This window comes from Ctenopharyngodon idella, chromosome 10 (genome assembly GCF_019924925.1).
Source record: "Ctenopharyngodon idella isolate HZGC_01 chromosome 10, HZGC01, whole genome shotgun sequence".
NCBI lineage: Eukaryota > Metazoa > Chordata > Actinopteri > Cypriniformes > Xenocyprididae > Ctenopharyngodon > Ctenopharyngodon idella.
In genome coordinates, this window is record NC_067229.1 from 2,388,348 (window position 1) to 2,407,689 (window position 19,342).

General features: G+C 33.5%; 1 protein-coding gene across 1 annotated transcript in view; it reads right to left on the minus strand.

Moving 5' to 3' along the window:
• The window catches only part of kdm4b (lysine (K)-specific demethylase 4B), a 51,416-nt gene that overhangs the window by 19,268 nt on the left and 12,806 nt on the right, over positions 1–19,342 (minus strand). The window contains exons 7-12 of the mRNA XM_051910741.1: positions 15,734–15,837; positions 8,642–8,779; positions 4,603–4,799; positions 1,089–1,318; positions 446–627; positions 223–346 (exon numbers count right to left, since the gene is read on the minus strand). Coding sequence (XP_051766701.1) covers positions 223–346; positions 446–627; positions 1,089–1,318; positions 4,603–4,799; positions 8,642–8,779; positions 15,734–15,837 — 975 coding nt within the window. The remainder of the gene's footprint in view (positions 1–222; positions 347–445; positions 628–1,088; positions 1,319–4,602; positions 4,800–8,641; positions 8,780–15,733; positions 15,838–19,342) is intronic.

The following is a 19,342-nucleotide window of genomic DNA, read 5'->3' on the forward strand; positions in this document are numbered from 1 at the left end:
ATTTCGAACGTCATTTCTGAAACGTACATGCAAGAATGACATCATTCTGAAATTCATGAAGATCTTTCGTAAATTAAAATGTTGTTTTTTCCAAACAATTTACACAGAAATCTGCTTCTTTCACATGAATGAGGACCAAAATAATAATACATTTTTGCATTTAAATTTCATATATTGCGCTTCTTGGTCTCACACTGATGATGTCATGGAAGCAGTACCCACCCTCATCGCTGGAGGCTTCCTGTTTGACTATGGAGTGAGGCGAGCGCATGGGCGGCTTGCTGAACGGATGCCTTCGGCTCTTCTTCACCTCAACTTTCTTCTTCAGCTTCGTGAAGGGACTCGGCTGAGAACAACAAAATATACATTTGTTAATAAATGTTTAAAGTCTGTGGGCCAGAATTAGAGGATGTAAAAACTCGTGGGGATCAGAGAAACTGCTCACCTGTAGGCCGGACAGAGGAGCGGCTCCATTATTCTGGTTCTGCATTTCGTTCACCGAAGCGAAGTGCTCAAAGGCTTGCTGGAAGGAGATATCGTCGGGATGCTTCGGCTTCTTCTTTTTCTTCTTCTTCTTCTCTTCATTTTCCGGCGGAGGATCCTGCAAATCTGTTTTTCCATCTTCGCCTGGTGAATGACAACAAAGATGAATGAATGGGAAGAAAATACCATCAGTGGTATTAAGGCAATTGCTATGTGTTGCCAGGATGTTGTAAATCAAAGGTATTTTTCTTCCCATTTTGTCATTTATCAGATGAAAACCTACACCGTTTACCAGTAAAATGCAGTTGATCTGATAATTATAGGTTTCATTTTGTATTTATGATGTTATTGTAAGATTTTAGCACAATCAAGGCTGTACAAAAGATGTTTTCCTTTCAGAAACTGCCGTTCTTCCCTTTCAAAATGCATCAGGGGCTTTCATCAAACTCGAGGCACTCTTCAGGGATTGATTTCCCGCAAAAACGTTAAAATCACTCACATTAAGATGCAAATGCATCCTTTAGCATTAGTATTCATGTGCTGCATGGGATTTCAGCTTTGAAGAGCGTTTAAATAAAACATGTTAAAAGGTTGATTTCCGTCACCTCCTCCCCGGAGCGCCGCCTCCGCCTGCTCCTGCTCCTCCCTCTCCAGCGCCTCCAGCGTGAGCAGCGCCTCCCGCGCCATCCGCTCGTCCCGCTGCTGCCGCCGCTGCTCCTCGCGCTCCTCCACCTTGCGCATGTACTCGCTCATGTCCAGCTCCACGCCCTCGTCCGCCAGAATCTTCACCTCCTCCAGCTTCAGACGCCGGAACTGCTTCACCTTCGACTGAGCTCTACAACAAACAACGCAAGCGGATATCAAACTATTATTTTGAAGCAAAAGTTCGCACACTAGTACTTATAGATAGATTTATTATAGATAGTATCAGAGTTATTATAGTTAAATATAGCTGGGGTTCAAGCGCTTTAAGGCCTTTAAGCGCTTGCGTAAAAAGATATTATGTTTTATTTAGCAAGAATGTAACCACTTAGATCATAGATGGAAAAGACCATTTACAGCCAATACAGGCAATTTACCATAGGAAATACATAGTTTTCAAAGCTTTTTAACAGTTATAGCGCCACCTATATTCCAATCTCTATAAAAATTTGCATGCTTGTTTAGAATCATGTCGCATGTGCTTACCTGTTTTCGTAAATTTTTTGAGTTTTCGTTTAGAATTTATAGGCTTTTGAGTATATTTTGCCACGCCCATTTTCTAAATGACCCTGTTATAGCGACTCAAAGGGTAAAGTTCAACTTTTTTGTTTTTTGATAATTATTGATTTAGAGAGTCCAGAGAATCTTTCTGCACCTAGGACTAGTTCGCAAATTTTTTTTACATAATCACAAATATTTAATGAATGATTTGATTGACAGCAGTGGTTCTTGAGGCAAAAATCACACCAACTAGTGGCCGATTTCTTTTAAAATTCTTACAGACCTCTAGGGCCATGAGTTGAACATGCCCACCGAGTTTCATTCTGATTGGCCTTCGTTAACCTTGTCTAATAGGTGCTCAAATTTCATTGGCCGATGGCAACCATGTTTTTCGAGATAAGCCAATGTCCTCATAGACAATAATGGCTCTTTGGACCAAGACACTGCATGCCGATTTTTAAGTTAATCGGACTAACGGTTGCATAGTTATAGATGTTTTCATGTTTTTTTCATGTTAAAGTGCCACCTAGTTGCCAATCGCTGCAAATTTTTTAATGTGACCAAAGATTGAGCTCATACATATGTGGTGAAAATATCTCATTCAGTTATAGCAATTTTAGTAAAAGTGGCTCCGCCAACTTAGAACGTTTTGGCGCCCCTTAGCGGCCGTGAATTAAAATTTCAACTTTTTTTGATAACTTTTGATATTCAGTCTCCAGAGAACGTTTCTGCACTGGTTTAGTTCCGATCGGGCGAAAAACCTAGGACTAGTTCACAAAAGTAGGTTTTGGACAAAATTCAAAAAGGTGGAAAAATTAGAGATATATACGTTTGTTTGTCTTGAGCCAAGGTTGTCTTGATTCCAACAATATATGACATTTGAGTCTAGGACAAATGGTCTAAGAGTTATTAGCAGTTTCGCGTTTTTGATTACTGTAGTGCCACCTATTGGCCAATCGGGGTCATACCTTGTCAGTCTCTCCGCCAAATTGAGACCTATAATTTGTTTAGTTTAATTTGATGTACTAAAATAAGAAAAACTAAAACTGAAATAAAAAAAAAATAAAAAAAAATTCGACAGTTAAAAAAAATTAATAAAAATGCCAAAAACATACAACAAAATGACAAAAACTTTAATTAAAATTAAAAATGAAACAGGAAAATGTTGCATTTAAATATATTTATAATAGTAACTAAACGACATTGTATAATATATAGATATTTTGATTTATTAAGATTCAAACAGTAAAGGTCCATTCACAGCTACGAGTCTATGATAAATTTTCAGATTTTCGCAGAGACGTGTTGTTAAAATAAAAACGCATTTGTATACTTTTTCCCCAGTGGAAAAAAGCTTTTTTATTACAACAGCTTTACTATTTTCGCAGAGATGTGTCAAAGCAAAACAATCCATTTGCGAAGAAAAGCAAAAAAAAAAAAAAAAAAAAGCTTTTTTTGCAGCGATATAAAAGCATTTTTTAATACTACAGATATATTACTATAACTAACCATAAATGTCATTATAACGTAACATTCTTACATCATGCTATCGCTCAAAACGATGCATTTGAGCACATTTTTGGCCAGCGAAAAAAATAAATAAATAAAAAAAATCTCAGCATCAGTACGATTTTTATTTCAAAACGAAAGTTTTCCACTAGTCGTTAGTAAGATAGTTTTTATTTATTAAGATTGGAACAGTAAAAGCCAATTCACAGCTATGACAAATTTTCGCAGAGACTTGTCGTTAAAACAAAAAACTATTTCTGAAAAAAAAAAAAAAAAAAAAAAAAAAAAGACTTATTACAACAGCTTTACTATTACTATAACTAACCATAAATATCATTATAACGAAACATTCCTACATCATGCTAATCACACGAAACAATGAAAAAAAAAAAAATCTCAGCATCAGTACAATTTTTATTTAAAAACAAAAGTTTTCCACTATTCGTTAGTTTTTATGTATTAAGATTTGAACAGTAAAGGTCCATTCACAGCTATGACGAATTTTCGCAGAGATGTCAAAATGTTTCGTAAAACCAAACAATCCATTTGCGTACTGTTTTTCCTTGGGAAAAAAGCTGTACTATTACTATAAATACTATAATGTTTCAGGTTTTTTTTAAATTAAGCTTTTTAAAGACAAAACACTGAAAATTAGCTGTTTTTGTTTTTGATTTTTTTTTTTTTTTTTACCCAGCAAAAAAAAAGTTATTATAAACAATGCATTTTTGTAAATCTTATTGTATAATTCAGGCCGTAACCATGTTTTGAACATTTGAGGGACCAATTTTTTATAAAGCATGAAGAAACAGAACAGTGAAGGAAATTCTAGGTCTAATTATATTTGTGAAATAATCATTTTGAGCTATTTGCAAATAATATTTACATGAATAGGCATTATAACTTGTACACATTTAGCCTACTTTTATTTGTATGTCTAATATGTTGAAAATGTAAAAGTTTCTTGTCTCGTCACACTCAGGTAGGAATTACATCAATCACTTAAATGCATATTTTCAATTCAAAACGGCCATATTTGAGAAAAAAGTCGAGTAGTTTGCAACCCTGGATGTTAACATTTCGCAAAACAGTTGACATTTATTAAATGTTTCGCTATTTACATCTTACCTCACTTTCAACATTAAACTGATGATTGACACTGAAATTCACGCTCTGTGAACAGTAAACCCCGCCTACTTTGATTTGATTGGTCATCTCAATTATTTTGACTTTGACGAGCGCTGTTAGACCGAAGAGGCAGACCAGACCAATTTGGCCATTTCTAATTATTGGGGGGACTTGTCCCCCTCAATGTCTATGGTGGTTACGGCCCTGGTGCAATTTGACATGTAATGTTACATTCCACATAAAAAGTGGAAGTTTGTTTTGGAAATGTGAAGTATTAGGCACCTGCGCAGGAGCTTCTCTCTGAACGTGACTCTGTTTTTCCTCCAGTGCTCCAGCTCAGGGCTGGTGAGGTTTGTGGGTTTCAAGTGGTCCAGGACCGTGGCATCCTTCCCCTGTTTCCACTGCTCGTAGCGGTCGGGCTGCAGGCAGCGCACAAACACGTCCATGGAGATCTTCACCATGTCCTTACGGCACGTGCACTGCAGAAAAAACAACAACTCTAAATCAACAAGTGTAAAACAGACAGTCCTGTCTTTAAATTCTGATTGGATGTGATGTGACACAATCACAGCCAATCAGGACAGTTTAGTTCACAGCTACGTGGAGTGATATTTCAGACCAATGAGATTACACTGTGGACGGGGCTAATCGGCACAACAATGCATATTTTAATAAGTTGCTAATAAATAAATAGGTCTGATGATGTAAACAATACATTTAACAAATCTTCAAAACTGGAGGTGAAAAATAAAATCAATAAATAAAAATTATATATATATATATATAAAAAATAATTAAATTAAATAAATTAATAAATATAAAAGCATACATATAAAATGAATAATGAAAGCACTATAAATTAACATCAAATAAATACATTTTATAAGTGAATAACAAATAATATAAACAATAAAAAAAAAAAAAAATGAAATAATGCAAATTAAAATGTATAAATGTTAAAAATCTAGTTGCAAAATAACTCTGTAGTGAAATACTTCTATAATTATAAGGTAATTTTAGGTAATTAATAAAAAAGTCTGTAAGCTACAAAATTTTGGCTAAAAATACAAATAATAATAAAAAAAAAAAAACAATTAAAAGTTAAATAAAAAAAAAATCCAGTTGTAAATCTTAAAGTAAATCTGTAGTGGAATACTTTGATAATAATAATAATAATAATAAAATATATTACATTATTTAAATATGCAAATGACCTAAAAAAGTCCTTCAACTACAAAATATTGGAGCTCAAAAAGATGAAATCGTACAGTCCTGCTCAGAATCAAATTAACAGCATCGTGTCTGAACGATGATTGCGAGGAAAACGAAGGTGATGGAGACGAGACGTGATGATTAGATGAAACACGTCTTCATCCAGGTGCGCAGACGTGAGATTATTAAATCATCAGCGCTGACGACTGCGAGGGGAAAAACAGGCTTTTAATCGCAGAGTTTGTGCGCCGTGGACTGAACGCACAAATCAACATCTCTCAATCAACAGCACCAGAGAGAGAGACGGATGAGAATAAAAGTCATTTTCCTGCGAGCTGCGGTTGGGTGTATTACATCTGGCCGTTATTTCCAGCGCTGAGCTGGAGCTGCTGTTCAATTACCAGAAACATTCTGCAGCTGAAGAGCAGACAGGCTGCGCGCAAACACCGCGAGCCCTGAGTGTGTGTGTAATAACGGCAACAAGCGCTATTCTTCACTCCCAAATGTCAACGACTCGCAGCGTAACTCCAGGGCTTGGCATATTATACTCAGAAATGCAATTGCAGCCCGACTGGAAGGATCCGACTCCACCTGGAAAACAAGCAGCGTGGAGAAGAACCAACTAACACTGAAACTACTGATGATACTAACATTCAACAGCAGCGTAACAGAAACACAGCAGTTTCCAAAATACAGCAGCTTTCACAAGCTACAAAAAACTGTGACAAAACTGAGAAGTTTGGCGTAATATATTATATATTAACTAATATATATATATATATATATATATATATATATACACACACACACACACACACATATACATATATATATATATATATATATAAAAACGATACATTTCAGATTATAACAATGATTATAACAATGAAAATATGAAACAAACAAATGATAAAAACGAAATGTTACAACAAATGTTTTCACACTGTGAAATAAAAAAATTAATTAAAAAAGAAAGACTCACTCAATGCCTTTTATTGTTTTATTCCTCACTGCTAAATGAATAAATGGAAATGGAGTGAGAATCCAAACGGAGGAAACAATCACTTGCCCCTGAAGAGACCGGAGCAGTGATGCTGCGCCTCATATCTGAGATTAAACATGCTAATAACACATGCCGTCACTCTCACAAGAGCCGTTTGGACGTGATGCAGGTGTGTTATTACTAACATCTTCATTTGTTCAGCGGCTTCTCGGGGATCTCAAACAAACACAGACTACAAGAGATGGGCGAAATATTCACATTACATTCACAATGATGTAAAATTAAGCAATATCACAACAATTTTAATGCGCTAAAGAGTCATTAGACTAGTTTTACAGACTGACTTGAATGTTTTAATAGCATTTGATTTAAATTCAATTCATTTCTGTGAATCAGTTCAGTTTTCGTTGATTCAGTTTTCGCACCACTCAAAAGTGTTCACAATTTTTAATGTATAAAAATGTTAAAACACTTCTATATGGTAAATATTTTCTATTTATGACTAAGTACTGATATATATATATACATATATATAGCCATTATATATTTTTTATATTATATATATATATATATATATATATATATATATATATATATATATATATATATAGAGGTGCACATAAACTACAATTTAATATAAATCAAATATTCACACCATTTTTCTTAGTGTTCATTTGGAAAATATGCAATAATGGCTTTTGAAAGTAAAAAACAAAACAAAACAAAAAAGATTTCAATTTTTAGTTGAAAACGGTGTTGTGTAAATGGCCCCTAGATGCATTTTTGCTGTAGCCCACCATTTTCACACATAAACATTCTGCAACATGCTAAAAAAAACAGTATTTTGAGATGAATGTGCAGGTTTAACGATCTCTAACTAATGAGCTGCTCTATCAGAACTGAAATAATGACTCAGACTGTTATCAAATTCCCACAGAAGATACTGCTGCTCGTGTGGTTTAATTAGCGGCCGGGAGCCGCCGCCACACGTCTCTGACCCTCTCGTGCTCCGACACTCGCCAGCGCCGAGTGCTCATCTCTTCAGATCGCTCTAATCTTCACACAACAACACGGTCCGTGTGACACGTGTGTTTAACATGTGCTAAGGAATCTTTACATGCCAGACAAGAAAATGATCTGGAACATGTCTCTCGTATAATATATATAAGAAAAGAAAGAAAGAAAGGAGAAAATTTGTTGAGAACCCATAAATACAATCACTTTCAATGTGACATAATTGCTTATTACTTTTGACCAACAGGTGGTGCTGACACACAATTGATGTGGTGTGGTCAGTGTTGGGTGGCAATGACACACACCAATTTTGGTGTCAATAGGTCAAATCTTTCCAGAGATACAGCATGGCATTATGCCATCAAATTTGTTGATAGGATAAATTAAAACGGTTTTGTCTATTGGCTCGAAATCCATAACTTTTTGCCAGCATATTCTGAAGATGATCTGAGTCGAATTTGGTAAAAATCGGACCAAAGGTCTAGGAGGAGTTCGGAAAAGTAAGTTTTAAAAAAATCAAAATGGCGGACAGGAACTTCGGCCAACTATGGCATAACTGGTATTGATGTTCTCGACATGATCCAAAGGATCTATCAAGACCAGTCTCATGACAATAGGCTAAACTAATCAAAAGCTATTAGCATTTCTGAAATTTCATTGTAATTTTTGACCACAAGGTGGCACTGCCACAAAACTTTTTGAATACCTTCGTTTTGTTTTGATATGCCAATGCGTTCGTAAAATATAGCATTTTAAAACAAAATTAAAATTTTAAAATGGAAGACGTGAAAATTAGGTATTGTTTGACTCGGTATGCTGCGACCAGTCTTGTGATTTTTGGCCAAACTGTTCTTAAGTTTTAAGCAAAAAGAGACCATTTGGGTGCAGTATGAATGAAGAAAAATTAAACAAAAAACAAACAATAAAGAAAAATAGAAACTGTAACTACTGAACAAACAAAATGAAAGAAGCAAGAACAAAAGTATGAACGAAAGGTTGTGAAGAACTAATGGACGAGCAAAAGAAAAACAAAGGAATGGTAAATAAAGAAAGGAGTGTGAGAGAGACGTCTGCGGTGTGAAACACGCTCACCTGCGTGGCCATCTTGCCGTAATCGATCCAGCGCAGGGTTGCGAAGTTGGTGGATTCGGCGCAGTTGAATCCGTGGTTGAATCCGGCATGATATCCGTACGGGAACGTGATCATGAACTCGCCCTCTTCTTGAGTGATCTACGAGAGAAAGAAAGTCAAAGTCACTACGAGGAAGCCCACACAATTTTTCACGTTATCTGCACTGATTATTCTGTATAATTGTAATTCCCCAGAATTTATTTAATAGTAAAATATGTTAAATTGAGATTACATTCTTACGGCAATGTTGGTGAACTGTAAAAAGTACAATGTTTTGCTATTACTTTTATAACTTTTATTAATCAATTAATATATTAATACTTAAAAATGTAATAACATTTTTGTTTAAATTTAATTACATTTAATTAAAATAAAAAGTTAGGTATTATGGTGTAAATTTGCATTACAAAAAAAAAAAATCTATTTGCAAAATTATATACAAATAATAAAAACCCAAGACTTTGAATGCCTTTATTTTGAATTCTGCATGTGTCCTAATAATCCTGAACTTCTCAACACATCCTTCACATGCGTCTCTGAAGATGGAAGTGGTGGACGTTTAATTTTTTTTTTCCAGCTATCGCTCCGTTACCCTACAACATATTATTAATTTCATTGAGCTCGGCGGTAATCTTGGTGAAGGCAACATTTAAAGGACTCAGTGAACTGTACTTTGATGAAAGAGCCAATAACTGGTGAATTAAGCTGCAAACGACACTTCAGAGAGGGAAAAACCAGACGCGGGAAAATCAGCCGAGACTGAGAAACATGTCGGCTTCCAACGTTAATATCTGCAGCCATTAGCGGCTGATGGGAAGAGAAATTTGCTGTGAGAAATCTTTACCCTCCCCTCTCATACGACGCACAGTTTCTCCTTCCATTCATCGTCTCCTTCAAATCTCTCACTCTTCAGCTGCCGGCGGCCACAGGAAAAGCTGGAAAGCCATTTTCAGGCTGTACAAGCGCAATTAAGGTGGAGCCGCTGAGCATGGCGCGAGTTAGCCGGCCTTAGCTAATGAATACTTTCATTTCCCTCCATTTTCTTACTTTGCGGCCGCTGAAGCTCCCGGTCAAGTCACGCTTCAGCGTCACGCTGGCGTCCATTAGAAAGAAAGTTAGATTCATTAACGGCATTCAGAGCGATATTTCACTTCTACGTGTCTGGTATATTCGTAGAATTAGTTTTTATACACTCAACAAAAAAAAAAAAAAAGATTTATTTCCACAACTGCAGAGAACGAAATATTGTGTTATGGTATGTCAACTGGTGGCAAATAAATAAATAAATATTTTAAAATAAATAAAACATACAATATATAAAATACAAAAAAGAACAAAATGTATAATTTTAAAATACAATAATTAAGAAATAAATAAGCATTTAAAGTAAATCTGAAATAAAAACAAAATGATTTAAAATAAAAACAAAGTAGATTTTAAAAAATAATTACAAAAAACAAACGTAATAAATAAAATAATAAATTTTAAAACAAATAATAAAAACATTTAAAATAAAATAAAAAAATATTAATTTAAAATAAATTTACTTAAACTTACTAATATATTTACTTACACTAAGTTTTTAAAAGTTTAAAATAAAAGAAAAATATTAATTAAAATAAATAAATAATATAAATAAAATAAATAATATAAACATTTAGAATAAATAACTTAAAAAATATGAATTTAAAATAAATGTAAATTTACTTATTCTAATATATTTACATATTTATATACATTTATATATTTAGAAATGAGATTTAAAACTAACTTAAAAATGAAAAACGACTCTGAAAGTCACAACAACAAAAAAAACTGCTCTGAACTGAAAAAAAAAAGTCCTTACAAAACTTTGAAATCCATTAAAATCAACATGAAATATTTCACAACCAGTTTTACTTTCATAATGCGTCCTTATTTTGTAACTGGTTATTCAACAAGTAAAAAGTACATTTAAATTACATGTTGACTATGGTATTGTATAATACTTAAAAAAAAAAAAAAAACGTTTATTTTGTCCAGGAAACATGACATATGTTGGCGTTATGCATGTTATAATGTCTTGTGGTGGTTTAAGGGTCTTAAATGTCACCATACTGGCAGAGCGGATGAGATTTAATATATTATTTTCCTTCCTCGATTTCTCCTCACACTCTGGGTTGTCGATGATTGTTCCCTAGCAGGAGTTTTGAGCTGGAAGCTCTAATAACGTCCCCAGACACGTCAAGAGAGAGACAGAGACAGAGAGACAGACAGGCTACCTGCTGAGATCAACACTTCAACCATCTCCCTCTCTGTTTTATCTCACTCCAAATCCACCGAGTGTCACATCGACTCAAAAGTGACAATAACATCCACCAGCAGAGCGGCAGGAAGTGAGAATCAGCACCGACGACAGGAAAAAAGCAGATTGAAAGAGTTAAGCGCAACGTATAGCACTGCTGAACTTTATCTAGCCTCATTAAAGAGATTTATTCCGGTTTTAATCTTCAGCCTGAAATCACCACGAGAGTCCCGGCCCGGGCCCCTGACAATGGGAATTATCCATGGAGAAGAAAAAACGAGTGCGGTGACTAATTTGCACGGACAGAAATCGGCGGCGGAGTAAATTGAAATGTAATCCGTGGCGCGGTCGCTAGCAGGGGTCCGTGGTTGGAGTATTAAGCATGTTCGTGTGAAGGGCCTCGAATAAATATGTGTATACACAAAAATTTATGTGTGAGAGGGTCACAGTCCTTTAGTTGAACACCCTCATCATGTTTGTATGCGAAGCTAAGTGCTGACGCCACAATATCTGCCCACAGGCGGCCTGTGACATTAGCGCTTCAGGCTACATTAGCATTAGCATACAAAACACGCCTTCAGACACTCGCACAGCTGTGTGAAATAGTTAAGTGCGCACATTACAGGGCTGTTATCTTTAACTAAAACTATTAAAAACAATTGTGTTAATCAAAATAAAGGTGAAATGAAATAAAATATAAGTATTAGTTTAAAAACTTAAACTAAACAAATTTATTTCAGTTTATTGCCAAAGCAACATTTTTAGTTAAGTTGAACCTCTAAAATCATTAACTGGAAATAAGTAAAAACTAAAACTGCCTAAAATTAAAACTGAAATAAAATAAATTAAACCTAAATATCAATATTTAAAAAACAACAACAATAAAAAAAACTATAAAATGACAAAAGCACATAATGAAATTACTAAAAATTAAACTAAAATTAACATTAAAACTAAAAATATAAAATAAAAGCTATTTAAAATATTAATAAAATTATAATACAACTAAAATAACACTGACATTCTCATTTTTTAAAAATTGTCGCATTCACTTGATGAATTCAAATGAATTAGCATTAGCATTTTGGCACGCTGTGGCCTACATAAACATTACTGTGCAAAAAACGAGCGTAGCTACTTAAAAGTTAGCGAAAACCTTTTACGAAAAGTGAGTTAATGAAAACCTTTTGTGAAAACTGTGAAATACACAGAAGAAAAAGTCTAAAGTGTGCACGTGTTGTTAGCAAGGTTGATATGTGTGCAACACACCTTGCGTTTGCTAAAATACGTAGAAATGTTTCACTAGGTAAAAACCTGACTGAAATGTCTGCCATCGTCCAAATCACAAGTTACTGAAATTGCATTTCCAAAAGAGTTTGCGTAGATTAAAAAACGTAAGAATTTTTCACGAACAATTTCACAAAGAAAATTCACTTCAGTCATGTTTCATTAATAAGATAATGAGGGAAGCCAATGAAATTAGCTTTATTAGCTTCTTTTACTGGAGTATTAATGAAACACAAACATAAGGTTTGCGTAAGTTGCTCATAAAACCGCTCTAATAAAAATTTCGCATTAGCATTTTGGCACACACTGTGGCCTACATATAAACATTACTGTGCAAAAGTGCAAAAAACATGCATAGCTAGCTAAAGGTTAGCAAAAACCTTTTACGAAAAGTTAGTCAGCGAGTTAACAAAAACTTTACGAAAACTGTAAAATACACACACACAAAAAAAAAAGTCTAAAGTGTGCGCATTGTTAGCAGGGTTGATGTGCGCGTAACACAAAACTTACTTTTGCTAAAATACATAGAAACGTTTCGCTAGGTAAAAACCTGACTGAAATGTTTGCCATCGTCCAAATCACAAGTTACTGAAATTGTATTTCCAAAGCAGTTTGCATAAATGAAAAGCGTAAGAATGTTTCACGAACAATTTCACAAAGAAAATTTGCTTCACTAATGTTAATATGTTAATTAGAGAAGCTAATGAAATTAGATTTATTAGCTTCTTTTACTGGCGTATTAATGAAACAAGCAGAAGTTTTGTGTAAATTGCTCGTAAAACCATTCAAATAAAAACTGTCACATTTACGTAAATTAATTAGCATTGGCATTTTGGCACACACTGTGGCCTACATCAACATTACTTTGCGAAAGTGCAAAAAACGAGTGTAGCTACCTAAAAATGGTCAGTGAGTTAACGAAAACCTTTTACGAAAACTGAAATACACACAAGTAAAATTCTAAAGTGTGTGCGGTGTTATTCACCTAAATGAATTAGCATTAGCATTTTGGCGCATACTGTGGCTACATTAACATTTAAAACACGTCTTCAAACATTCCTAAAACCGTGTGAAATCGCTAAGTGTTCGCACATAAGAGTATTTACCGAAAAGATGTTTCTTCTTTACGAAAACTGAAATATTCGCTCTTAGGCTTGTTCATAAGTGTAAATTTCACAGTTTTCGTTAAAACGTTTCCCCAGGTAAAAATGTGACTGAAAAGTTTGCCTTCGTCGATAGACGCCCAGCGTTAAGTAAGGTTTTACGAAAATGCCCACAAAAATTGCTTCACTCGTGTTTTAGTGATAAGCCAACGATAATAAACGCTAACGATATTAGCTTATCTCATTAGCTTCACTCGCAACGCACATTGAACTTACACATGCAAGAGTAAGAATAGTTTTACGAAGAAATTATACAGAAAGTCATTATTAATACGTCAGTGGGAAGCTAATAAAATTAGCTTTATTAGCTTCTTAAATGGAACATTAATGAAACACAAGCAGAACGAAGTTGTGTAAACGGTTCAATAAACCACTCTTTAAATTGAAAACTGCCGCATTCAATTCAATCAATTAGCATTAGTGCTTCGACATTAGTGTGTTAAGCTAGCTAAGCTAGACAATTTCGACAAAAGTTTGATACGCTGTGCGCAAAAAGGCTTCATTCATTAAATGCAAACAAACTGAAATAAAGGTGCGTTCACGCCATATCGTAATTACTGTAACTACGAGATTCTGGCTCGTAAAAAGTGTTCACGTCCTTGTAGAGCTCGTAATTACAGTTTGTAAGCTGGGAGTTTTCTGAAAGCCACGTGGCCGCTGTACCACCTGACCACTGTAGATTCATTTAGCTGTTGATCGTGGTGCCATAGAAACGTATAATTCCCAGTCTGAAGATGTGAACAGCACAGAAATATATAACGTCATCTGTTGTCATCTCAAGATTACAGTAATTACGCGGTGGCGTGAATGCAGCATAACAACGTAAATGCTGCATCCTTGGTCTTTATAAACATATATATGTGAACTGTTGTGTGACTACAAACAATTTCCACAGACATCCTCCTGAATTGGTTGGTTTAAGCCCAGTTTAGCTGATCTGGGCTTCAGCGCCCTGATATAAGCACATCCGACACGCATATAAAACGATATCTGATCTACGGCTCAGAACCATTCCTCTTCGATATCCAGCAGCTACATATAGATCGTATATGGCTTTTATAGATTAGGTCTTTGTGTTTAAGTCAATATAAATGGCACTGTTGGGTTGCTATGGATGCGCTGATCTCTGTAGGTCCCATCAGAGAGTGTTACTGTGGCGACAACAACACAACACACACCATCTGAAATAAACTCTGCTATATTCAGATCATTACTGAATCAAACTGCAAGACATGAAGACTGAATGATGTTTCTGCAGAAACAAAAACTAATTCCATATAAATTGGCATTTATTTTGTTCCAGTTATTTCAAAAACTTATGAATAAATATCACTAACAATAATAATATTTAAATAACAATATTATATTATAGTTGGTAATAACTGGAATAAATTGACAATGACTTTACCCATGCAAAGAAAAAATATTTAATTTGTTTAATGTTCAATTATAAATAAATTATATACACATGTACACAATATTAATAATAATAATTTCGTAATTGGTCATGTTATTATGTTATAATTTGCATTATAAATTATGAATACATCAAAATAATAATGAATAAAATATTTTAAATAAAAAGTAAAACAAAAACATTCAAAATATAATAATTAAATTATGAATCAACTTTATTAAATAGAAAAAATAAATTATAAATACATTAAAAATAAAATGTTGTAAATTTATTACATTTTTAATATATTTATAACATAATTATGCAAATTATCACATGAAATCTATGAAACATCATGTAATCTTTATATTATAACAAAAAATAATAATTAAATTTATATATATAATGAAGCATCCTGCAATTGTAATCTAATAATAATAATAATAATAATAATAATAAAAATAATAGTATTAAATAATAAAATATAAATAATAAAAATAATAAGTAAATTAATATAAATATTATATCATAATATAATTATATAAAAATATAAATGTTTATATGAAACAATCTTAATGATCATTTAATAATAATAATAATAATAAATAAGTATTTTATTTTTAATAATAATATTAATAATAATAATAAGAATACATACATATATTATTCTGTATAATCATTTTAATATATAATCGTTATATAATATTAATAAATAGTTATTGATTTTAATACACATTTTTATTTATAATCTATTTATTATTATGTAAATTATCACATAATAACATTAATTAACATTTGCATGGATACAATCATTGTCCAGTTATTCCATCTCTATTAATTGAATATCTGTGATGTGATGCCAGAAGAGACTGTATGTGCTGCACCACAGAGACAGGAAGTGATGTAATCCATGAATAACTCACTCTGTCAAAGGGGATGCTGTACTTCTTCAGGATCGATGGAGAAATGAGGGTCATCTTGTGACGGAGAAACGCGTCGCAGCCCTGAGAACTTCCTGGGAAGAAACCTGCAAACAGGAAAGAGAGAGATATATATGATAACATTAAATTATAATATAATACGTACATTTATTTTATTATTATTAAATAAAAAGTAAAATACAAAATGCTTTAAGACAGAGCCAATGCAAAGCCATTACACTGAAATCATCATCTTTGGAGATTCAGACAAGAGCGAGACGTTATTATGAGTGTAACGTATAATTGCCGGTTGGAGGTTATCGGTAAAAGCTCTGCGTGCGTCAGTCTGGTCCGGTCCGGGTCAGTACACCAGACACACGCTGAATCATTCTGAAAGCCTTTAATTATTATAATCATCTGCCTCTTTCCTGCCCACAGACTACAATATGGGTCATTACGACACGGCCAAACGTCTGACGATCGGCCCAACAGCACAAACACGGCGCTTCAGAGCATGTGATTCATACGTGTCCTCTGTCATTACCGCTGACACGCTTAAGTGGGTTTTTCAGATTAAATATGTCAGATCTTGGTTAATTTTCATTTAGCGAAGCCCTTTTTCCAAAGTTACAAATGTACACGTATTTTTCCTGTTTTTTCGCTCTATTGTTTCCAAGACATTGTTAAAACAACCAAAGTTTCGTATCTTTGAGTTCAATGCATCGATTCTCCTTCAGTAACAGTGTGCATGCGTGTATTTGTGCGCATTTTTAATCAAGTTATCTTTTAAATTTACTCTGAATGTGGCATTCAAAAAATTCCCCCCAAAAAATCAAAGAATAAAATAAAAAATATTTATAAAATATTCAATTTTTAAAAATACATGTAATATATTAAAAATAAATATAAATAAATAAAAAGAATAATTTAAAAAATCATTCTGGGTTTATATCTATAATGAACGGATGAAACATGTTTAAAAAATAAATAAAAGAATAAAATTAAATGTTTATAAAAATATATAATATTTAATACGAATAATAAAATGAAAGCCATATTCTGTATTAGAAATATGAAAGAATAAATACAACGAATATTAAAAAAAACAGCCTGAGTTTATATCTATAATGTTAAAAATTAAATAAATAAAATTAATTAAATTACATTTTTAATAAAATATCTATATATTATAATATTTAATATAATAAATTATAAAAATAAAATGCATATACTACATTAAAAATAAACAAATACAATTAATTTTAAAGAAATAATTTTGGGTTAATATCTATGATGAACGGATAAAACAATTTAAAAAAATAAAATTAAATATTTTTTAAAATTTTAAATTAAATTTTTAAAATATCTATATATTATATTTCTTATAATAAATTATAAAAATAAAATGCATATACTATATTAAAAATAAATTCAATAATATTTTTTAAATCAATTGGGTTAATATGTATAATGAACGGATGAAACGTGTTTAATATAAATAAAAAAATAAAAATACATTTTTATAGAAAGTATATATTATAATATTTCATAGAAATAATAAAATTCATATACTACATTAAAATGAATTTAAATTTTATATATATATATATATATATATATATATATATATATATAATAAATTTTATAAAAATATATATTACAGTATAATATACAGTATGATAAAAATTATATAGTTTGTCTTTTAGTCCATGTTTGTTAGGTTTGAGCTCATCTATATGCTCCTGTACACTGAACATTGACTGCAAAACTTTTACAGTCAAAAATATCGACAATCTTGCTAGTTTACGAGACTTTTCTCCGGCTAGCACATTACTGTCGTGCACAACTGATTTCTTCCACTTCCTGTTATTCATACACCAGAAAGAGAGCAGCAACAAGGTACATGACACAAAAAGAAGCCTCGCATTTTCAAAACAACATTAAACGTCTTCGGCAGCCGAGGAGGGGATCGTCCAACTGAGACGCGTCTTTTCCCAAGCACTGCAGACGAACGTTGTTAGTCATTGCGACTGATAATATATCGTCAGAGATTTTGTCATTTGTTAACACCATTAGAAGCGCACGAAAACAGCTCAGATTGACTCCCGGAGGTGTGGAAAGCTGAACGTGAGGTATGATTTCGGCGGCACACATCATTAATTTATCGTAAAGAGCTGGGACTGGCTTTGTTTTGTCCTTTAAGGCAGATTTAACAGATGAAAAGGACGTTCTGATGGTAAAAACGAGGCGACTGACGCGATGGAGTGTGAATTCATGTGTTTTTATGCGAGGATGTGAAGTACAGGAGTTTTGCATAAACCATTAGCGGGTGTCACGCCTTGCATAACAGAAAGGTTTATCACACAAGAAGCCAAAATGTGTGCGGCATTTCTCTGACTCTCCTCAGGATGGTTTGTGTTCGACAGAGACCAAAAGAGGGCCAAAAAAGACGAGTCTTGATACAGTCATGGCGTCAAAACTCTGCTGCCGTTTTTCTGTACGATGTCTCAACAATGATCAACAAAAACACTGCGTTGTGTCGCAGTGCTCGTTCGTTTCATGCACGCAACTGCGCTATTTGTGGGGTGTTTGTTTAAGTGGGACAGGACCGTGTATGTGGGTTATGGTACTTTCCGGCGCTGTAGCGTTTTGAAGTACAACAGCACACAGATGCTTTCACAGCCTCAGATCTCAGACAGGCACAAACACATCTTCACATCTCGTAATCCAAACAACCAGAGGGAGACGTGAGGGCTTTCCTAGACAGCGCATAAAAATTTCGGGAGGGTGCGAAAAGGATTTTCTGCCAGCGCCGACTTGCACCTCATTCAGGATTTTGCCGATATTTGTGTTTTAGGGATGAAATAGTTCCCCCAAAAATGACAACACTGTCAATATTTACTCGCCCTCAAACCCCTATGACTGACTGTCTTTGGTAAAACACAAAATGAGAAATTTTACAGAGAAATTTCCTGACTCAAATCTATTGCACGACTACAAAAGACCTGATATATAGAGTATGGGTCCTTGGACCGTATTATTGACAGAAAATGGCACCTATTCCCTTTCTCTGTCAATATATGGAAAGCAGCTTAAACATTTAGTGAAATATCTCCATTTCTTGTCGAACAGAAGAAGAAAAGTTTGGGTCAATAAGAGATTGAGGTTCCTACATGAACTATTCATGTTCCTGCTACTGTACCTTTAAGATTTCTATATGTAAATGTGCTTAAATGGCACATATTCCCACTCTCTGTCAATATATGTAAAGCAGCTTAAACATATAGTGAAATATCTCCATTTCTTGTCGAACAGAAGAAGAAAAGTTTGGGTCAATAAGAGATTAAGGGATCCTACAGGAACTATTCATTTTCCTGCTACTGTACCTTTAAGACTTCTATATGTAAATGTGCTTAAAAGGCACTTATTGCCTTTCTCTGTCAATATATGGAAAGTAGCTTAAAAATATAGTGAAATATCTCCATTTCTTGTCGCACAGAAGAAAGTAAGTTTGGGTCAATAACACATTGAGGTTCCTATATGAACTATTCATGTTCCTGCTACTGTACCTTTAAGACTTCTATATGTAAATGTGATTAAAAGGCACCTACT